General features: G+C 42.0%; 2 protein-coding genes across 3 annotated transcripts in view; one reads left to right on the top strand and one right to left on the bottom strand.

The window, feature by feature from the left end:
* The first annotated feature begins 7,610 nt into the window (after positions 1-7,610).
* Positions 7,611-16,130, top strand: IDI1 (isopentenyl-diphosphate delta isomerase 1). Its single transcript, XM_028750141.2, has 5 exons — positions 7,611-7,939; positions 10,193-10,365; positions 11,479-11,571; positions 12,242-12,372; positions 13,354-16,130. Exons 1-5 carry the CDS (start codon positions 7,626-7,628, stop codon positions 13,669-13,671), a joined length of 1,029 nt encoding a protein of 342 aa, XP_028605974.1. The 5' UTR covers positions 7,611-7,625; the 3' UTR covers positions 13,672-16,130.
* The window catches only part of GTPBP4 (GTP binding protein 4), a 28,842-nt gene continuing 28,293 nt past the window's right edge, over positions 16,131-16,679 (bottom strand). For both annotated transcript variants that reach the window (XM_028750140.2, XM_028750139.2), the window contains exon 17: positions 16,131-16,350. In XM_028750140.2, coding sequence (XP_028605973.1) covers positions 16,198-16,350 — 153 coding nt within the window. In that variant the 3' untranslated portion in view covers positions 16,131-16,197. The remainder of the gene's footprint in view (positions 16,351-16,679) is intronic.

The raw sequence follows: 16,679 nt of genomic DNA, 5'->3' as shown, positions 1-16,679 counted from the left end.
CAAAGCTTTCCTATTTTTTATTAGTGTTACTTTTATATTCCATATTTCACTCAAGCAGCTCAGTGTATCATACATGCTTCCCCCTCTCCCCATTTTATCCTGACATTTATGACTGAAAGTGACTGATCCAAGGGGAACTTAATGGCTGTGTGGAAACCTGAACCCTTGTCTCCCAAGTCCTTGTCTAACACATTATTATTGTTGTTGTTGTTGAAGTAATTATGTCCAGTTGTGGTTAATCCCATGGTAATATGCAAAGAACTACAGGTAAATATTTCTTTAAGTAGACAGCAGGTCTAATGTGTCTATTATCATTCATATATTTATCAGTTTGCAAATGCTCTGTAATTTTGTTTCAGTCATTCTGGCAACATCATCAGTGTAATTACAATCACACAACATTATCATTTTCAGGTAGGGAGCAGAGGATGAATAAAACTAATTGCAAAAGGCCTCCCATAGCCTAATTGCTATACAGAGTTTGGCACATCGTTGAGATAAAAAAAGCTTTAGCATGCCTAATTTTGCTTAGTAACATGGGATTGGGTTGACCTGGTTAATTTCCTAAAGCCCACCTAACCCTGACATTCTCTGATTGCAAGAGGGATCTGCTAAACTGGTCAGACCGATAAGACTGCTGGAGATTATCTTAATGGCCCTTGAGTTGTGGGGCGAGAAGTTGAGACTGTTCTAACCCCTGGATCCAAAACAAAAAAAATTCCTTCTAGTAGCACCTTAAAGACCAACTAAGTTAGTTCTTGGTATGAGCTTTCGTGTGCATGCACACTTCTTCAGATACACTGTGTATCTGTGTATCTGTATCTGTGTATCTGAAGACGTGTGCATGCACACGAAAGCTCATACCAAGAACTAACTTAGTTGGTCTTTAAGGTGCTACTAGAAGGATTTTTTTTTGTTTTGACTATGGCAGACCAACACGGCTACCTATCTGTCCCTGGATCCAGTAAGTGTTAAAATATAAGCCAAGCTAGCTTCCTGTGTTGAAGTGATCGCCTGGGTGACGAGCCATTAAGAGAACAAAGGAAAGGGAGTTTATGCAAATAGATGGAGTCCCTCCCTTAGCTTGCAATCAGTTAGAAGGGCAAAGCCTAAGTTTAGAGCAGTGATGTGAACTAGAAGCAGAGAGAGAGATGCTGGATCTCTGCTTGAATCAAAGATGGCAGCTAATGGGAAAACAAGACTTTGGGGGTATTGATACTATGAACACCTGCACTGTAGATTCAGGTTGTATATATGTGTAAATAAACTACATATCATAAGACACCATGGTATCTTCTGTGCCTCATTCCAAAAGAAAACACAAACTCTGGGTAATCAGCTGGAACCCCTGCAATCTCACACTGCTCAGAGTTTGAGGTAGTGTGCAACAGTATGTTTATTCTGGAAGTAATCATGGCCAATGGTGGTTACTCCCTTAGTAATGTGCAAAGAACTGCAGGTAAAGATTTATTTAAGTGGGAAACAGCTCTAATGTGTCTATTATCATTCATACATTTATCAGTTTGCAAATGCTCTGTAATATTGTTTCAGTCATTCCTGCAATACCATCAGTGTAATTACAATCACACAACATCATCATAATTTCCAAGTAGGGAACAGAGGCTGAATAAAACTAATTGCCAAAGGCCACCCATAGCCTAATTGCTATACTGAGTTGGATACACCTAAACTCATTGAGTTAAAATAGCTTTAGCATGTCTAATTTTGCTTAGTAACATGGGATTGGGGTTGACCTGGTTAATTTCCTAAAGTCTATCCAAGCCCTGAAATTCTCTGATTGTAAGGGGCATCTGCTGAAGTGGTCAGACCAATAAAACTGGTGGAGACTTCCTTAATGGCCCTGGGACAGGCATAGGCAAACTCGGCCCTCCGGATGTTTTGGGACTACAACGCCCATCATCCCTGACCACTGGTCCTGTTAGATAGGGATGATGGGCGTTGTAGTCCCAAAACATCTGGAGGGCCGAGTTTGCCTATGCCTGCCCTAGGAAATATCTTCTTTGCTATGAGGGTTGTACGTAAAGGACCCACAGTACTGCAATGTGAACTACAACTCCCATAATCACTGATTATTCTGGCCAGAGCTGATGGGTGCCGTAGTCCACAACACCAAGAGGGCACAACACTGTTTATCCTGGGGGTGCTGTAAAGAAAGAGTCTGTGCAAACAATAGATTTTGCAGAATGAGTTGTACCTGGACTAGGACATAGAAAGCTAAGTTGCTGTCTAAAAGAATCTTACGGTGCTAACACCCACACCAGAAATCTTCAGGGTAAGCAGTGATTTTGGGGGCACCTATTAGCTTCCCCAGCATAGCTATACAGTGGTGCCTCGCAAGACGAAAATAATCCGTTCCGCAATTCTCTTTGTCTAGTGGTTTTTTCGTCTTGCGAAGCAACCCTATTAGCGGCTAAGCGGATTAGCGCTATTAGCGGTTTAGCGGCTATTAAAGGCTTAGCTGCTAAAAGGCTATTATCAGCTTAGCGGCTTAGAAAAAGGGGGGGAAGCGGGGGAAAAACGCAAGACTTGCAAGACGTTTTCGTCTTGCAAAGCAAGCCCATAGGGAAAATCGTCTTGCAAAGCAACTCAAAAACGGAAAACCCTTTCGTCTAGCGGGTTTTCTGTCTTGCGAGGCATTCGTCTTGCGGGGCACCACTGTACCTCCTATGCTCAACCTATATACAGTGGTGCCCCGCAAGACGAATGCCTCGCAAGACAGAAAACCCACTAGACGAAAGGGTTTTCCGTTTTTGAGTTGCTTCGCAAGACAATTTTCCCTATGGGCTTGCTCCACAAGACGAAAACGTCTTGCAAGTCTTGCGTGTTTTTTTCGCTCCCCCCCTTTTTCTAAGCCGCTAAGCCGCTAATAGCCTTTTAGCAGCTAAGCCGCTAAGCCTTTAATAGCCGCTAAGCCGCTAAGCCGCTAAACTGCTAATAGCGCTAATCCACTTAGCCGCTAATAGGGTTGCTTCGCAAGACGGAAAAACCGCTAGACGAAGAAAATCGCGGAACGGATTCTTTTCGTCTTACGAGGCACCACTGTATTTGTAATGACAAAATACCAGTAACCCTCCACTGACCACATTCTAATGGAACCCTTGGGGTAAGCCCTGCAATCCTGGAAAGTTAACTTTTAAATGAAATGGAAATGTTAAATGAAATCAGTATCGTTAAAAGTGTTGGTCTGAAACCCAGAGTCTGTTTCAGTTTCACTAAGATTTGAACCAAAATGTAAAAGTTTTTTCCAGGCGCAGAGCATGCAGGGAGAAAGGATGGAAATCAATCCAATTCTAGATAACCTTACTAAATCCAGGATGTTGCCCCCACGATTTTGTTGGACTCCAGCTCACATCATCCTTGACCAAACTGGCTGAGGTTGATAGGAATTGGAATTCACAGCTTTCGCAGCTCGGCTGGCTAGATGTCATTTATTTTGTTTAGTGTGTGGTTTTGTCTGTTTGTAGGTGTTCCACTTTTGTTTGGGAAGTGTATGCATTTTGACTGTGTTCATTTGTTTTTTTGTTTTGGGGTGTGTGTGTTTGGTCTCCTTGCTGCTGCAGGGGGTAACTCTGTTTTGGTTTGCTATGTGTTTTTCCTGCTTTTGTTGTCTGCCTATTTTATCTGGGGAGGGGGGGTAATTGCCTTTTTTGCGTAGGTGTTTTGCTTTCAGTTTCCTATGCGAGTTCTTTGTTGTTCGTGATTTCACAGGACATTTTGTGACCGGTCAGCCATTTTGTACAGGTGCCCAGGAAAGTTTCTAAAGATTTTCAAATGTGGCTCTGCGTCCAAAAAGTTTGGGAACTGCTGTTCCGGGGACTCATGGTACTGCAGCATTAATTAAATGAAACAGGTCTCATGCTGGTAAGTCCCTTGGGTGGGAAACCATGGAAGGCCCTATGCAAGCGCAAAATAAAGAGGAGTATGATATAAAAATATTTCTTTTCTTTTTTAAAAAAAGCGCAAGAGTTTGAGATGGGTGATCTGTACTACCAATTCTGAAGGCAGCGCTATGCCTCCTAGTGGTGACTATGCATTGTTACCAGCAAACCAGAAAATGGAGGAAATGAGACATACCTCAGGTTACATACGCTTCAGGTTACATACGCTTCAGGTTACAGATTCCGCTAACCCAGAAATAGTGCTTCAGGTTAAGAACTTTGCTTCAGGATGAGAACAGAAATCGTGCTCCAGCGGTGCAGCGGCAGCGGGAGGCCCCATTAGCTAAAGTGGTCTTCAGGTTAAGAACAGTTTCAGGTTAAGAACGGACCTCTGGAACGAATTAAGTACTTAACCCGAGGTACCACTGTACTGTAATTCAGTGAACAGAAGAGGGGCAGCCAGGGGTGACTGCCAACTTTTCCCTTTTCTTGCAAGGAATCCTATTCGGAATAAGGGAATTTCCCTTTAAAAAAGGGAAACGTTGACAGCTATGGTGCCCATTGGGACCAGTGAGGCAGGAAGAAGAGATCCCAGCAGGAGAGTCTGCTAATGTTAGTTTTCCCTCATCCTTTTCCCTGCTGAGTTCTACAATGGCAACAGATACTGAAGAGGATTAAGATGAAAGGTTGAAAGGTAGAGAGATACCCTCTTGACATAAGTGAGAAGGCAGGCAGGTGGCGGCTGGCTGGTGCTGGCCGATATTGGTGGGAAAGTGTTCCATTTGCCCAAATGGACTAGTCATCACTGGAGTAGTGAGCATTTAGGGTGCATAGCTTGTTTGGATTTCAGTTTCTGTGCCAAGTCCAGACCTGAAACTGAATGGAAATGGACGTAGTCAGTCCCATCCAAGAGATCATGGAGTTGTATAACAAACAACCTGCTCTAGCATTGCCCACGAAGGGAAAATGCGAGGTAAATTGTTGCAATCCTCCTGGCTTAGAGAGCGGCTCTTTCAGGTGTAGCAACCCGGCCTCCGGCTCTAAAGCAACCCCTCTTGCAGAGATGTGTCTATTATTATTACAACATATATAAAATTACAACATTTAAAAATTTCCCAATACTGGGTTGCCTTCAGGTGTCTTCTAAAAGTCAGATGGTTGTTTATTTCCTTGACATATGATGGGAGGATGTCGTATTTATAAGAACAGCAACTGGAACAAAGGTTTGAATTAATTTTAAACTGCCACAGCAAATACAGGAAGATTGTTAACTGTTTCGTTTTGCTGTCCTATTTGTTTCATGCAGTATTTTAGCATGTATCGTTTTTTCATGATCTGGTAGCAGTTTGTTTTATTTTATGTTATTCGGGATAGACAACACAATGCCCTCCATATGCTGTTGGGCTATAACTCCCTTTCATCCCTGACCATTCGTCATGCCAGCTGGAGCTTATGGATGCTGAAAGTTCAACAACATCTGGAGGCTACTAGTTTGATCAACCCCATCTATATAGATAATTATCTACAAATAGGTATTTCTAATAAAGGCTGTGTTACCACCCTGGTGAGTCAATTATAATAAATATTTTTAATAAATAAGGATTATGCTACCACAAATTACCAGTCTGGTATTTATACAGATGAATATCTATGAATAGATGAGTATCTTTAGCAAATGAGTACTGAGCTACCACCAATTATCGCTTTTTGTATGTGGATGGCACAACACAGTCAAATCTCGTATACATTTGAGCTTTGTACAAAAATGTCTCAAAACATACCGGTACCTCTCACATTTCAAGGCCTTTTTGGACCCTCAGCTTACACTTACTTTCTTTATCAAGATGTTGAGATTCTTCTGCTGTAACAGTGGAATCTGACGTCCGATGGATGCAAGTGATTTTCTCCTCAAAATGGTTGGCAAACAAGTCAGAGGGAGCTGCCGTTGGTTCTACCACCTCCTTCGGGAATAAATGGCCCTACCTGGAAAAGCTCTGCTGGGCAGCATAGTGAGGATGCAATGGAGGCAGCAATGTATGCCTTCTTTGCTACCTTCACTGCCACTAGGTAGGGTTGATGATGAGCCCTCACCAGTGTTGGATTGCATTCAACTGGAGTTTTCTTCCACTTACATTCAAGCAGTCTCCCAGCCTGTTTCTTCACCCTAACTCTGGAGTATACCAGGGAGCCAAATGGGCTCCATGAAGTGGGAGAGGGTCTCAGGGGTAATCGTGTCAATGATGCGAGCCATTTGGGTGCTCCAGAGGTCACCCACGGCTTTGACAGGAGCGCCAGGCAAATCAGCCGGGGAATTCAAGAGCCGTCTTAGGAATCATTACGCTTATGAAGCTGCTTACACTTACTTTCTTTATCAAGATGCTTGGTATCTCATTTTATTATTTATTTCCCTTATGAATCATTTCCCCCACAGGCATCCAGAGGCTATTTACAACACAATAAAAGTTAAATATATTGTAATGAGTTTGATGCCAGATTCCCCTGTGTTATGGGTTTGTGGGTGCCAGACGTTTAATATCTGGACCCAGCAAATGTTAAGAGCTAGATAAACTAAATAAGTGAACCTCATGAGGTAATTGCCTGGGAGAGGAGCCATTTATAGAACAAAGGAAAGGTAATAAGCCATTAAGGCAAAGACTCTGGACCAGAAGGCAAATGGGTGGAGCCCCTCCCTCAACTCAGAGTCAGAAGGCAAAGCCAGCGTTTGAGATAGTTTTAGGTTGAGTGTGATGTGACCTGGGGGGCGGGGGGGGGGAGGTTGCAGTTTGGTAAAGGCGGCAGCTGGAAAGAGCATCAGAGCAAAATGGCTGGTGTCTGTTTGAATCATAGACTGCAGCCATGAGAGAAACAAGCCCCTCTTGGGCTGTTAATGCTGTGAACCCCTCCATTATACTCAGCTCAGGTTGCATATGTGTGTGTGCGTGTGCAAGTAAACCATATATCCTATAGGCACCATAGTGTCCTCTGTGCCTCATTCCCAAAAGAAAACGCAAACACTGGAACCCCTGGAAACTCACACCACTAGAAGATTGGGGTGGCACTCAACACTATAAACACACACACACTTACATATGGTTTAAAAGAGGATCAGGAACACACACACACACACATATGTTCAATTGAGATGCAACATTGATTTCAGCTACGATGAAGATCTCCTCCAGAAGGTTTGGTGACAGATGGGCATCTTTTAGCAGGTGCTGAAAAGACTTCAATAGAGAAGGTGCACGCCTGATATACAACGGTAGGGAGTTCCAAAGATCAGGTGCTAACTGAGCATATAATACAGGCATCTCCTACAAAAACTGCAATCAGCTTCTTCCACAATTGGTTTTTTTATTTTTTGCTTTTGCTGTTATCCTTTCCTTCGTTCGTAGAGCATGAGCCTCTTAACGTCAGGGCCGTGGGTTCGAGCGCTACGCTGGGGAAAAGATCCCTGCATTGCAGAGGGTTGGACTAGATGGCCCTCTGGTGTCCCTTCCAACTCTTAAGACTGTCACGCTTCTGTGAAATTACTTCCACTCACCCTTCCCCTCCCGCCTTTCGCCCTTTAGCCACACCCCCTCACGCCTTTAGTCACGCCCACCCTCTCTCTCTCCCCCCCCCCCCCCGCTGAACCCGAGAGCCGCACGCGACCGCTCTCCCGCGGGCGATTGGCTGGCGCTTTGCGTTCCCTGTTCGCGGGCGGTGGCGCGATCGGCCCACCTGATGACGACGCCGCCCGGGGCCGCCGCCATTGGTCAGGCGCCGAGCGGGGAGGGTTGCCAGGCGATGTGGCGCGCGGCGCAGCGGTTGGCGGCGTCGGCAGCAGCTGTTGCTGCCGGGGCAGCCGGAGGAGAAGGCTCTGCAGCCCGCGCGCTCTCCGCTTCTGCTTCTTCCGCCTCCTCGTCTTCGTGGGGAAGCTTGTATCGTCGCAGCCTCGGACAGGTGCTGCAGCCACTACCGCCTCCTCAGTCTCGGCGGCCGCTTCCTTCGCTTTGCGTGAGTGCAGAGGCCGCGTGCCGGCCCGGGGACGGAACGCGGTAAGGACCAAAAAAGGCCCGGGGGCGGAAGGGAGTTCGAAGCGATGCCGCTGAGTCACCCGCGGGGAAGCGAAGGGAGGTGGCGGTGCAGCGTCCAATAATAATAATAATACAGTGGTACCTCGGGTTAAGTATTTAATTCGTTCCGGAGGTCCGTTCTTAACCTGAAACTGTTCTTAACCTGAAGCACCACTTTAGCTAATGGGGCCTCCTGCTGCCGCTGCACCACCGGAGCATTGGATTTCTCTTCTCATCCTGAAGCAAAGTTCTTAACCTGAAGCACTATTTATTCAGGTTAAGAACAGTTTCAGGTTAAGAACGGACCTCCGGAATGAATTAAGTACTTAACCTGAGGTACCACTGTATTATCTACATCAGGCGTGGCCAAGCTCGGCCCGCCAGCTGTTTTGAGACTACAGTTCCCGTCATCCCTGACCACTGGTCCTATTAGCTAGGGATGTTCGGAGTTGTAGTCCCAAAACAGCTGGAGGGCCGAGTTTGGGGATGCCTGATCTACATCAGTGTTTCCCAAGCTTGGGTCTCCAGCTCTTTTTGGACTACAATTCCCATCATTCCTGACCACTGGTCTTGCTAGCTAGGGATGGTGGGAGTTGTAATCCAGAGAAACAGCAGGAGACCCTAGGTTGGGAAACACTGATCTACATCCAGTATCTACTTCCCTATTGAAAAGGCTTGGGTAGGGAATCCGTTTTCAGGTTTTTTCTCTGCATCTGGTGGAAGTAAGTTCCCTTCCTCCATCCACAGCCCTAAGAAATCTTACTCAAGTTTTATTAATGTCCTCTTGTTCTTATTGCACTTTCCTTTAAAGAGGTGCAGATGGCACCTGTTGTTCTCTTCCTCCTTCCCCCACTTTTCCCCCCACAACAGGCCCCTGAGGGCGGTTAGGTGACCAAGATAAAGATTGTGTAAGCTTCTGGTAGAGATGGGATGGATACCAACCTGAAACTCTGAAGAGCCACTGCTAGTTTTTGTAGACCGTACTAAGCTCGGTAATTTCCTGTAAGTTTATCCTTTGTAGTTTCCCTTGGGATTTTGAAAGAGATGGAGCTTTTGGAGACGGAGCATGTAGCTCCCTCTCTTTTCCTAGTGTAGATTTCTAAAACATTTTTGTTAAACAGCAAAAGTAGCATACTTCCCACTATAGCAACAGTTCTTTGCTTCCAAATTAAACTTTCAGCAGCAAAGCTCTGCTGCTGGAGTCCACAGCTTTATAAGCGCTCAGAACTTTTGCTACTGGGGCTGACAACTGACATGGACCTGAAGTAGGCTGGGGGATTTAAAAAAATTCTATAGCATTCCCAATATACAAAGGTGTTTCAAGGTATGCTCATAGTTGTACTTTTCCTCTCTTTGTTTAAGCAGTTGGGTAAGTCTGCCACATCTTTTCCTGGCAGGACTCTCATATTTTTAACAAAGCATTTGCTACATCTTTTACTAGCCCTTTACTTTTGTCAGCAGTGCAATATACAGTTTGAAAGCACGGCAGTGCAAGTAGATAAATAGGTACTACTGTGACGGGAAGCTAAACGGCGTTTCCATGTGTACTGGTTTCTGTCATGGTGTTCCGTTGAGCCAGAAGTGGTTTAGTCACGCTGGCCACATGACTCGGAAAGCTGTCTGTGGACAAACTGGCTCCGTTGGCCTGAAAGCGAGATGAGCGCCACAACCCCATAGTCTCCTTTGACTGAACTTAACTGTCCAGGGGTCCTATACCTTTTTACCTTTATGCATAGAAGTATAGCAGGTGAAGCCTTATCACTGTAGACAAATCAAAAAAGCTTCCATCTATTAAACAGGTACTAATAAAGGCATTGGCTCAGAGCTAGTTAAAAAGGAGGAAGTGGTCTACTTTAACAAATGCTAAGTATAGTTGGTGCCTAAAGACACTAAAGGCTTTGTGTGTTTTCCTGTAAAGTCATGCTAGTGCAAGATAAAACAAGTAGTGATAGCTATGTATTGTGTAAAAAATGGTGGACTCATATTCTTACTGAACTAAGAATGTTGGCTGAGGATCAAAATTAACTTTGTCTAGCCATCAGAAATTATATGCACACTTGATGGTTGCGTTGGTTGTGAAGTTTAGGCAAGTTTCTAGCTTTGGCAAGTATAATGGACACTCATCTGCATGCCTGTGCTCTGCTGACTCTAGGCAAACATTAGGAAATCTTGTAAGTTCTAATACTGTTCATTAAATATTTGTGTAATTGTGGGTTGTTGGTTTTTTGTCATCAGTATTTTTATTAGGAGCATCAATACTGCAACCATGCCTGAAATAAATACAAATGAACTGGATGAGCAGCAGGTAGAGTTGCTGGCAGAGATGTGCATCCTTATTGATGAAAACGACAACAAAATTGGTTCAGATACCAAGAAAAACTGCCACCTGAATGAGAACATTGACAAAGGTATCTATCACTGTTCAGATCCCATTGTATGTAAACTGGTCCTGCCTGGGTACCAAGCTGCATCGAGCACTTCTACCTAACCCCATTTTTTGCCTCTGGGTTTTTTGCAATCTACTTGCACAACAAGATGTAGCAGTTAAAACGAGAAAGGGAGCTGGAGGAAATGGAACAAGGAAGATAGAGGAATGTGGTTCAGCAGACTTGTCTTATGCATCCATGTACAAGATAACTTTGAATTAAAGTGGTAAAGAAAATCCTTTTCATGCTGTGAAGTAAAATAGCAATTTAGGCTTGTTAATATGTTTTGAGTCACCGATTACTTTGACACACAGCCCACAGAGCAACTTCCTGCCCCACCATTTAGCCTTACCTTATATAGTTCTGCCCCGCACACAAATTTAGACTGCGGGTGGCTCCTTCAAATGTTTATGCCAAAGAGCAATAAAAGATGAATGAGTGTTCTTTTCAGGCTTCAGTTAAAGAGGTAATGGGCATATTCCATAAGCCAAGGTACACAATTATTTCTGTGGTTGAAACATCACTTTTGGTGCATAAGGATATAGGCAATTTCCCTACTGCACACAAGAACAGAAGCAGCATGAGTTAAAAACCCTTTTCTTGTGCTGACTTATGCTGCTCCAGGAGAACATCTGACACTAACCTGTTATCTGACAGAATAAAGACTTTAGTCTTCTGTGATGTCTTTGATTACAGATCTGTAAGGAACTGCTCAAAATAAATAGCTCTGTTCCTCAGACAGTGCAAAAACACCTAAGCACTTGACTTTTGCAAAAGTAATATATTGTAGTATATTGTAAGATATGGCATACAATAATATCTTAGGTTTACTCCTACAAAGTTCTCCAAAGGGTACCCAAGCAATAATTAAAATATATATCCAACCCTCCTTTCCAAGGCAGTTACCAGCCTAAATGAGAAACCATAATGCATACAGTAGAAAGTTTTGTTTAGAAATAGGATGCTTGTTTCTTTGTTTAAACTTTGGTTTTAAACTGTAAGATCAAGTATTACGATGAACACGAGTGAAGTTTACTCCCCACCCCCTTGCAGTACATTCTTTTTAAAAGCATATTGCCTATCTTTTTGTGCTAGGACTGCTGCATCGTGCTTTCAGTGTCTTCTTGTTCAATACGGAGAATAAACTGCTATTGCAACAAAGATCAGATGCCAAAATCACTTTCCCAGGTTTGTTATTAAGCAACAAATTCTTGTTTTCATTGCGTAGCTTCTATAAAATACCACTTTGTGTCCTCATATATTTCTGGAATGCTTGAAAAATAGAATTATCTGTTAAATTTCAAACAAATTTACTTTCATTTTTAAGTGAGCAGATACTTGGGTAGCAGTAATGTTTTCTCTCTTTGAAAGAATGGTGGGGTGGGTGTGTTCATGACCTGTATTTGTTCAGTTAACAGCAGAAGCGTGAGAAAGATTTTCTGATAGGTCAAATGCCCAAAAGACTATTTGGTGTGGTGATGTTGTCTTTGGTCTAGACTAGCACACTTTTAGTGAATAAGTGCAAATTGAAGGGGGGTGGAAATCACAATTTAAATAATGACTAGTTCTTTGTCCTTTTTTTCTAACCATATATAACTCAGAATGGGCTTGGGAACACAATTTCACTTTACGTTTACATGTTGGAAATGTATTCTTTATGGTGCTAAGCATTGATAGGTTTATTTTGCTTTGAATATGGCAGTATGTGCTGTATTGTGCTGTTGATTTTTTGGAACTTTGTTTCAAACTCTGGATACTTGGTACTGTCAACAAAATGAGATTGGCTACTTCAAGGATTCTAGTATCTGAAAGTCTGCAAAGTATTCTTAAAACTGAATCCACAAAACTTTTTTGGTAGATTGCTTCACCAACACTTGTTGCAGTCATCCCCTGAACACCGTGCTTGAAGTAGAAGAAAAGAACGCAATTGGCGTTCGAAGAGCAGCTCAGAGGCGCCTGAAAGAAGAGCTAGGAATTCCAATGGAACAGGTAAATAATGCTCTTATTTCAGAGTAATGACTTCCCTAGGGGAAAAATAGTTGAACAGCATCTAGTTATACTTGCAGTTCTAAATACTAATCAGAGCTGCAGTATTTATTTGGAACCTGTCGGCCCTATTCCCAGAAGCTTAAGAGAAGGGAGCAATTATCACAGTGTGTTTGTTGTTACTTCAGCTTGTTTGTGCTTTTTCACTAGTCAGAATGACCAGGTTTGGTGCATGCCCTGGATTGAGTTTCAGAATAATCACACTTGATCAAGACATACTTGCTTACAGATGTTAGTTGATAGACTGATTGTAACAATCTGTCCAGCAAGCACACCAGAAAGGCTTTTTGTATAATCTAAACATATAAGGAGCAAGAAGGAACTATTTTAATGGTAAAGTTTTTCCCAGGGCTGGAAAGGGATTTCAGATGCCTTGGCTCCAGCATAAAATGTTTCTATGTCTGGGCAACCAAACACCTAAGACTTTTTCCAGCATTAGATTTTTCACAACATTGCAACATTTTCTTCCGTGTTGAGAATTGTTGAAGCAAAACAAAGGGCTCTGGCTATACCCATATGACTAGAGCTCTGAGGTACTCCTCTCTGCAGTTTATATTGGGAAGAATGTTTTCTTATCTGATATATCCACTCAAATGTACATTATTCAATTAAATGCTCACTTGAGCCTTGAGTCTCTCACCATCCCAGGCGGACATGCACTCTATCCACTCCATTATACACTATTCCACAGAGTCCTTAGGAGCAGATTAGATGGGGAAGGAAAGTCCAAGTGTCATTCTTTTGATCTGAGCAACTGACTGTACAAATTTTATATTAAAAACCAACCATTTAAAAGCAAACTACCACAGGTCTTTCTCCAACCCACCCCTTTTAGCTTTGTATTGAGGTGTTCTGAAAAAAATATATCATAAAAATGCAGAAAGGAAGTTATAAAGTACTGTCACTACATGTTTTTGGTTGTAGGTAACACCAGAAGAAATCCTGTACTTAACCCGAATTCACTACAAAGCTCAGTCCAATGGGATCTGGGGAGAACATGAAATCGATTACATCTTGTTTGTGCAGAAGAATGTGACGCTGAATGCAGATCCCAATGAAATTAAAAGCTATTGTTATGTGTCACAGGAAGAACTGAAAGAACTCCTGGAAAAAGCATCCCGAAATGAAATTAAGATTACTCCATGGTTCAAACTGATTGCAGAGACTTTTCTCTTTAAATGGTGGGATAACTTGAATAATCTGAATAGGTTTGTGGATCATGAAAAGATTCACAGAATGTAACAGCTTGTAGAATATGCTGCTCTAAAAACGATATAGTACCATTTAATACTGATAAATGGCAATATCTGAAGCACTAATTATAAATTGACTGCAGCACAGGGAATGAATTAGGAATAAGAAGATATCCCGTGAAGGGAAATTGGTTTTATCTCTGGCTGATTGTTAAAGCTTGAGTCTTTTCTGCCTTTCATTTCTTGGAGTAATTATTTGGATTATTAACAAGCTTTCAATGGGAATGTATTTGTTGATATAATCACTAGAATCTGAGGTTTAATACTGACTAGGCTACCAGTCAAGATTGAAAGTTAAATCTTAGCCAGGATACCTCTCAATTTTTCAGGGTAGGCTGTTTGCTGTACAATAGGGAAGGAGTTAGTTATTTAGTCAGAAATCCCATTAGATACAGACAAACCCAATGGAGTTCCCAGACTAGTTTTGTTCTTGGCTTAATGCAGGGGAGGGGGGCGCTAACATGTGACTCTCCATCAGCCCTAACTAGCATAGCTGTGGCGATTTCTGGTCCTAAAGGCTGCATCTTGAATGTCCTACTAAAGTCCATGTTAGGGGATAAGAGAAACAGTACTTACATTCTGCCAATTCAAGAGCTGGCCTATTTCATCCACTCATTTTCAGTTTTCTGGTGCGCTAGCAGTATGGAGTATGTGGGGTAATAAGTAAGTGTGGTGTTAACTTCTCTAATAGTACCTGTTCACTTGTAAACTGTGCATGATGAAAACCATTACGGGGCGGAACTAGGTAGTATTCAAAATGTCAAGTGAGAATTTGTACTTCAGTCGTCTCCAAATGTGCCTTCCTTTTTTGAATTATTTGCTGTAAAAAGGAAAGGAATTCTTGGGCCTGCCTAGTAACTCTTCACTTTACCTTGACTTAAGGGTGTTCCATTTTCAGATATAACTAGATAGTAAAAACTGTGCATATTCAGACATTCTGCTGTGTTCCAGAAAGCTGCTGGTGTATTTTTAATCATTAAAATGACTGAATCCTAACAACTGAACTTAATACTTCTTCATGAAAAAAATTAATGTGTTCCATTTAAATTTTCCATAACCTGTTAAATTTAGGCTAGTTAATAGAAAACCAATTTTTGAGGAATACAATATGACAAATGTTAATAATTATTGGACAGGCCCATTGAGCTAAATTTCTGATCTTAAAAAATGCTTGTTCTTGATCAGATCTTGGAAGTTTTTTAGAAGCTCAACTGAAGTGTAAAATGCAGATCAAGGACGGTGTCCAAGAGGACACCAGCACTGTTAACAACCGGAGTCAAAGAAGCTGCTATTCCTTCCAAAAATGGAGGTCTTGCCCAAATAAGGAAAACAAAAAGGAACACAAGCTTTGGCAAATGAGACAATAAAGGTTCCTTAAAAAAATGGAGCAGTACACTGCTAAAAACATGAACAACAAAACATTTAAATACCTTAGTAGCAGATGACTGGCTAGGAAGGCAGTTGGTATCTTGGATGACAAGGGAGCAAAAGGAGTGCTAGAGGTAGCTCAGAATCCGAATGAATTCTCTGCTTTTGTTTTCACAGCAGAGGATATAGGACAGATCCTGTACCTGAACTAACTTTTCTATCTGCGGTAAATGAAAAACAGTTCTAGGCTTAATAGACCAAATAAAAACTAACAAAGTGCCAGATTGAGATAGCATCCACCTAAGGGTTTCAAAAAAAATCAAATGTGATTTTCTAACAAAAATATGTAAATTTTGCCTCGGATCAGCCTCCATTACTGGGAACTGGAAAGTAGCCAATATAACATTAATTTTAAAAAACTGATCCAGGAGGAATCCTGAATTGGTCCATCCAGCTCAGTACAGTGGTACCTCGCAAGACGAATGCCTCGCAAGACAAAAAACTCGCTAGACGAAAGGTTTTTCCGTTTGCGAGTTGCCTCGCAAGACGAATTTCCCTATGGGCTTGCTTCGCAAGACGAAAACGTCTCGCGACTTTGTTTCCTTTGTCTAAATAATAATTCGCAAGACGAAAAATTCGTTAGACGACAAAACTTGCGGAACGAATTAATTTCGTCTTGCGGGGCACCACTGTACTGCCTAAGGGGGCTTCTATATGTTTCAAACCTGCATATAAAGTTATGTGCTCAGCTTAGACCACTCTGAGTGTATCTTGATATTATTATAAATTGCAACGTTTTGTTACCACTAAATTTGTTAATATAGCTTTATGATACAGCTGCTGCTTCCCATATCTAATGAGATGTAGTTAAAATAGACCTTTGGGAAATGATACTTACTACCAGACCTCCAGGTATTCAGTACAGAGAAAAAGTACCCCAGCAGATTGAGATATGCATCATTTGGTATGTACTTCTGCTGAAGTAACTGAATGAATGTTTGGGTTATTTATTTTATACTTCATTATGACAGAACTAACAATACAGCCACAACTTTACTGGAATAAATTCTCCACAAACTATTTCTTTTATATATATATGTTGCCTTTAATTTGCATTGATATTTTCATATTGTCCTTGTAGAGCCATTTATCTTCGTTGGTTTGTACCAGATTTCCTCTTGCCAGAAAACAGATGTTTGGGCTTAAGGTCAAAGACGTGCCTATCTGCTTCCCCTTTCCTGCCCAACCGGTTCATTTTCGTTTGAGCTTTCTTCATCATAGTTTTAGTCTTCTTCACCATCTATACAAAAAAAAAAAAAAAAATCATAATAAGTGAAGCATTATTTCTCCACGAGGTTCATCCTCCACACCAATAATATGACCCAAATATTGCCTTATAGTCCCTTTGGGAAGTAGTGGTTAAGAGTATAAGACTAGGATCTGAGACACAGCCATAAATGTGCCTTCTATAGAAGCAATTTAAAAATGCAAATCAAACACTAGAAGTGTCCTTGCATAAGCTACATATAAAAAGGCAAAGCTAAACAGCCAGACGAGTCCTGAATTCATTTGGCTATTGCACAGCAGTATGTAAATTCAGCCATCTTGCCTGGCCACCTCCTTTTCCTA

This window comes from Podarcis muralis, chromosome 12 (assembly GCF_964188315.1).
Source record: "Podarcis muralis chromosome 12, rPodMur119.hap1.1, whole genome shotgun sequence".
NCBI classification, from domain to species: domain Eukaryota; kingdom Metazoa; phylum Chordata; class Lepidosauria; order Squamata; family Lacertidae; genus Podarcis; species Podarcis muralis.
The sequence above is the reverse complement of the archived record's forward strand: the minus strand, read 5'-3'. Positions and strand labels throughout refer to the sequence as shown.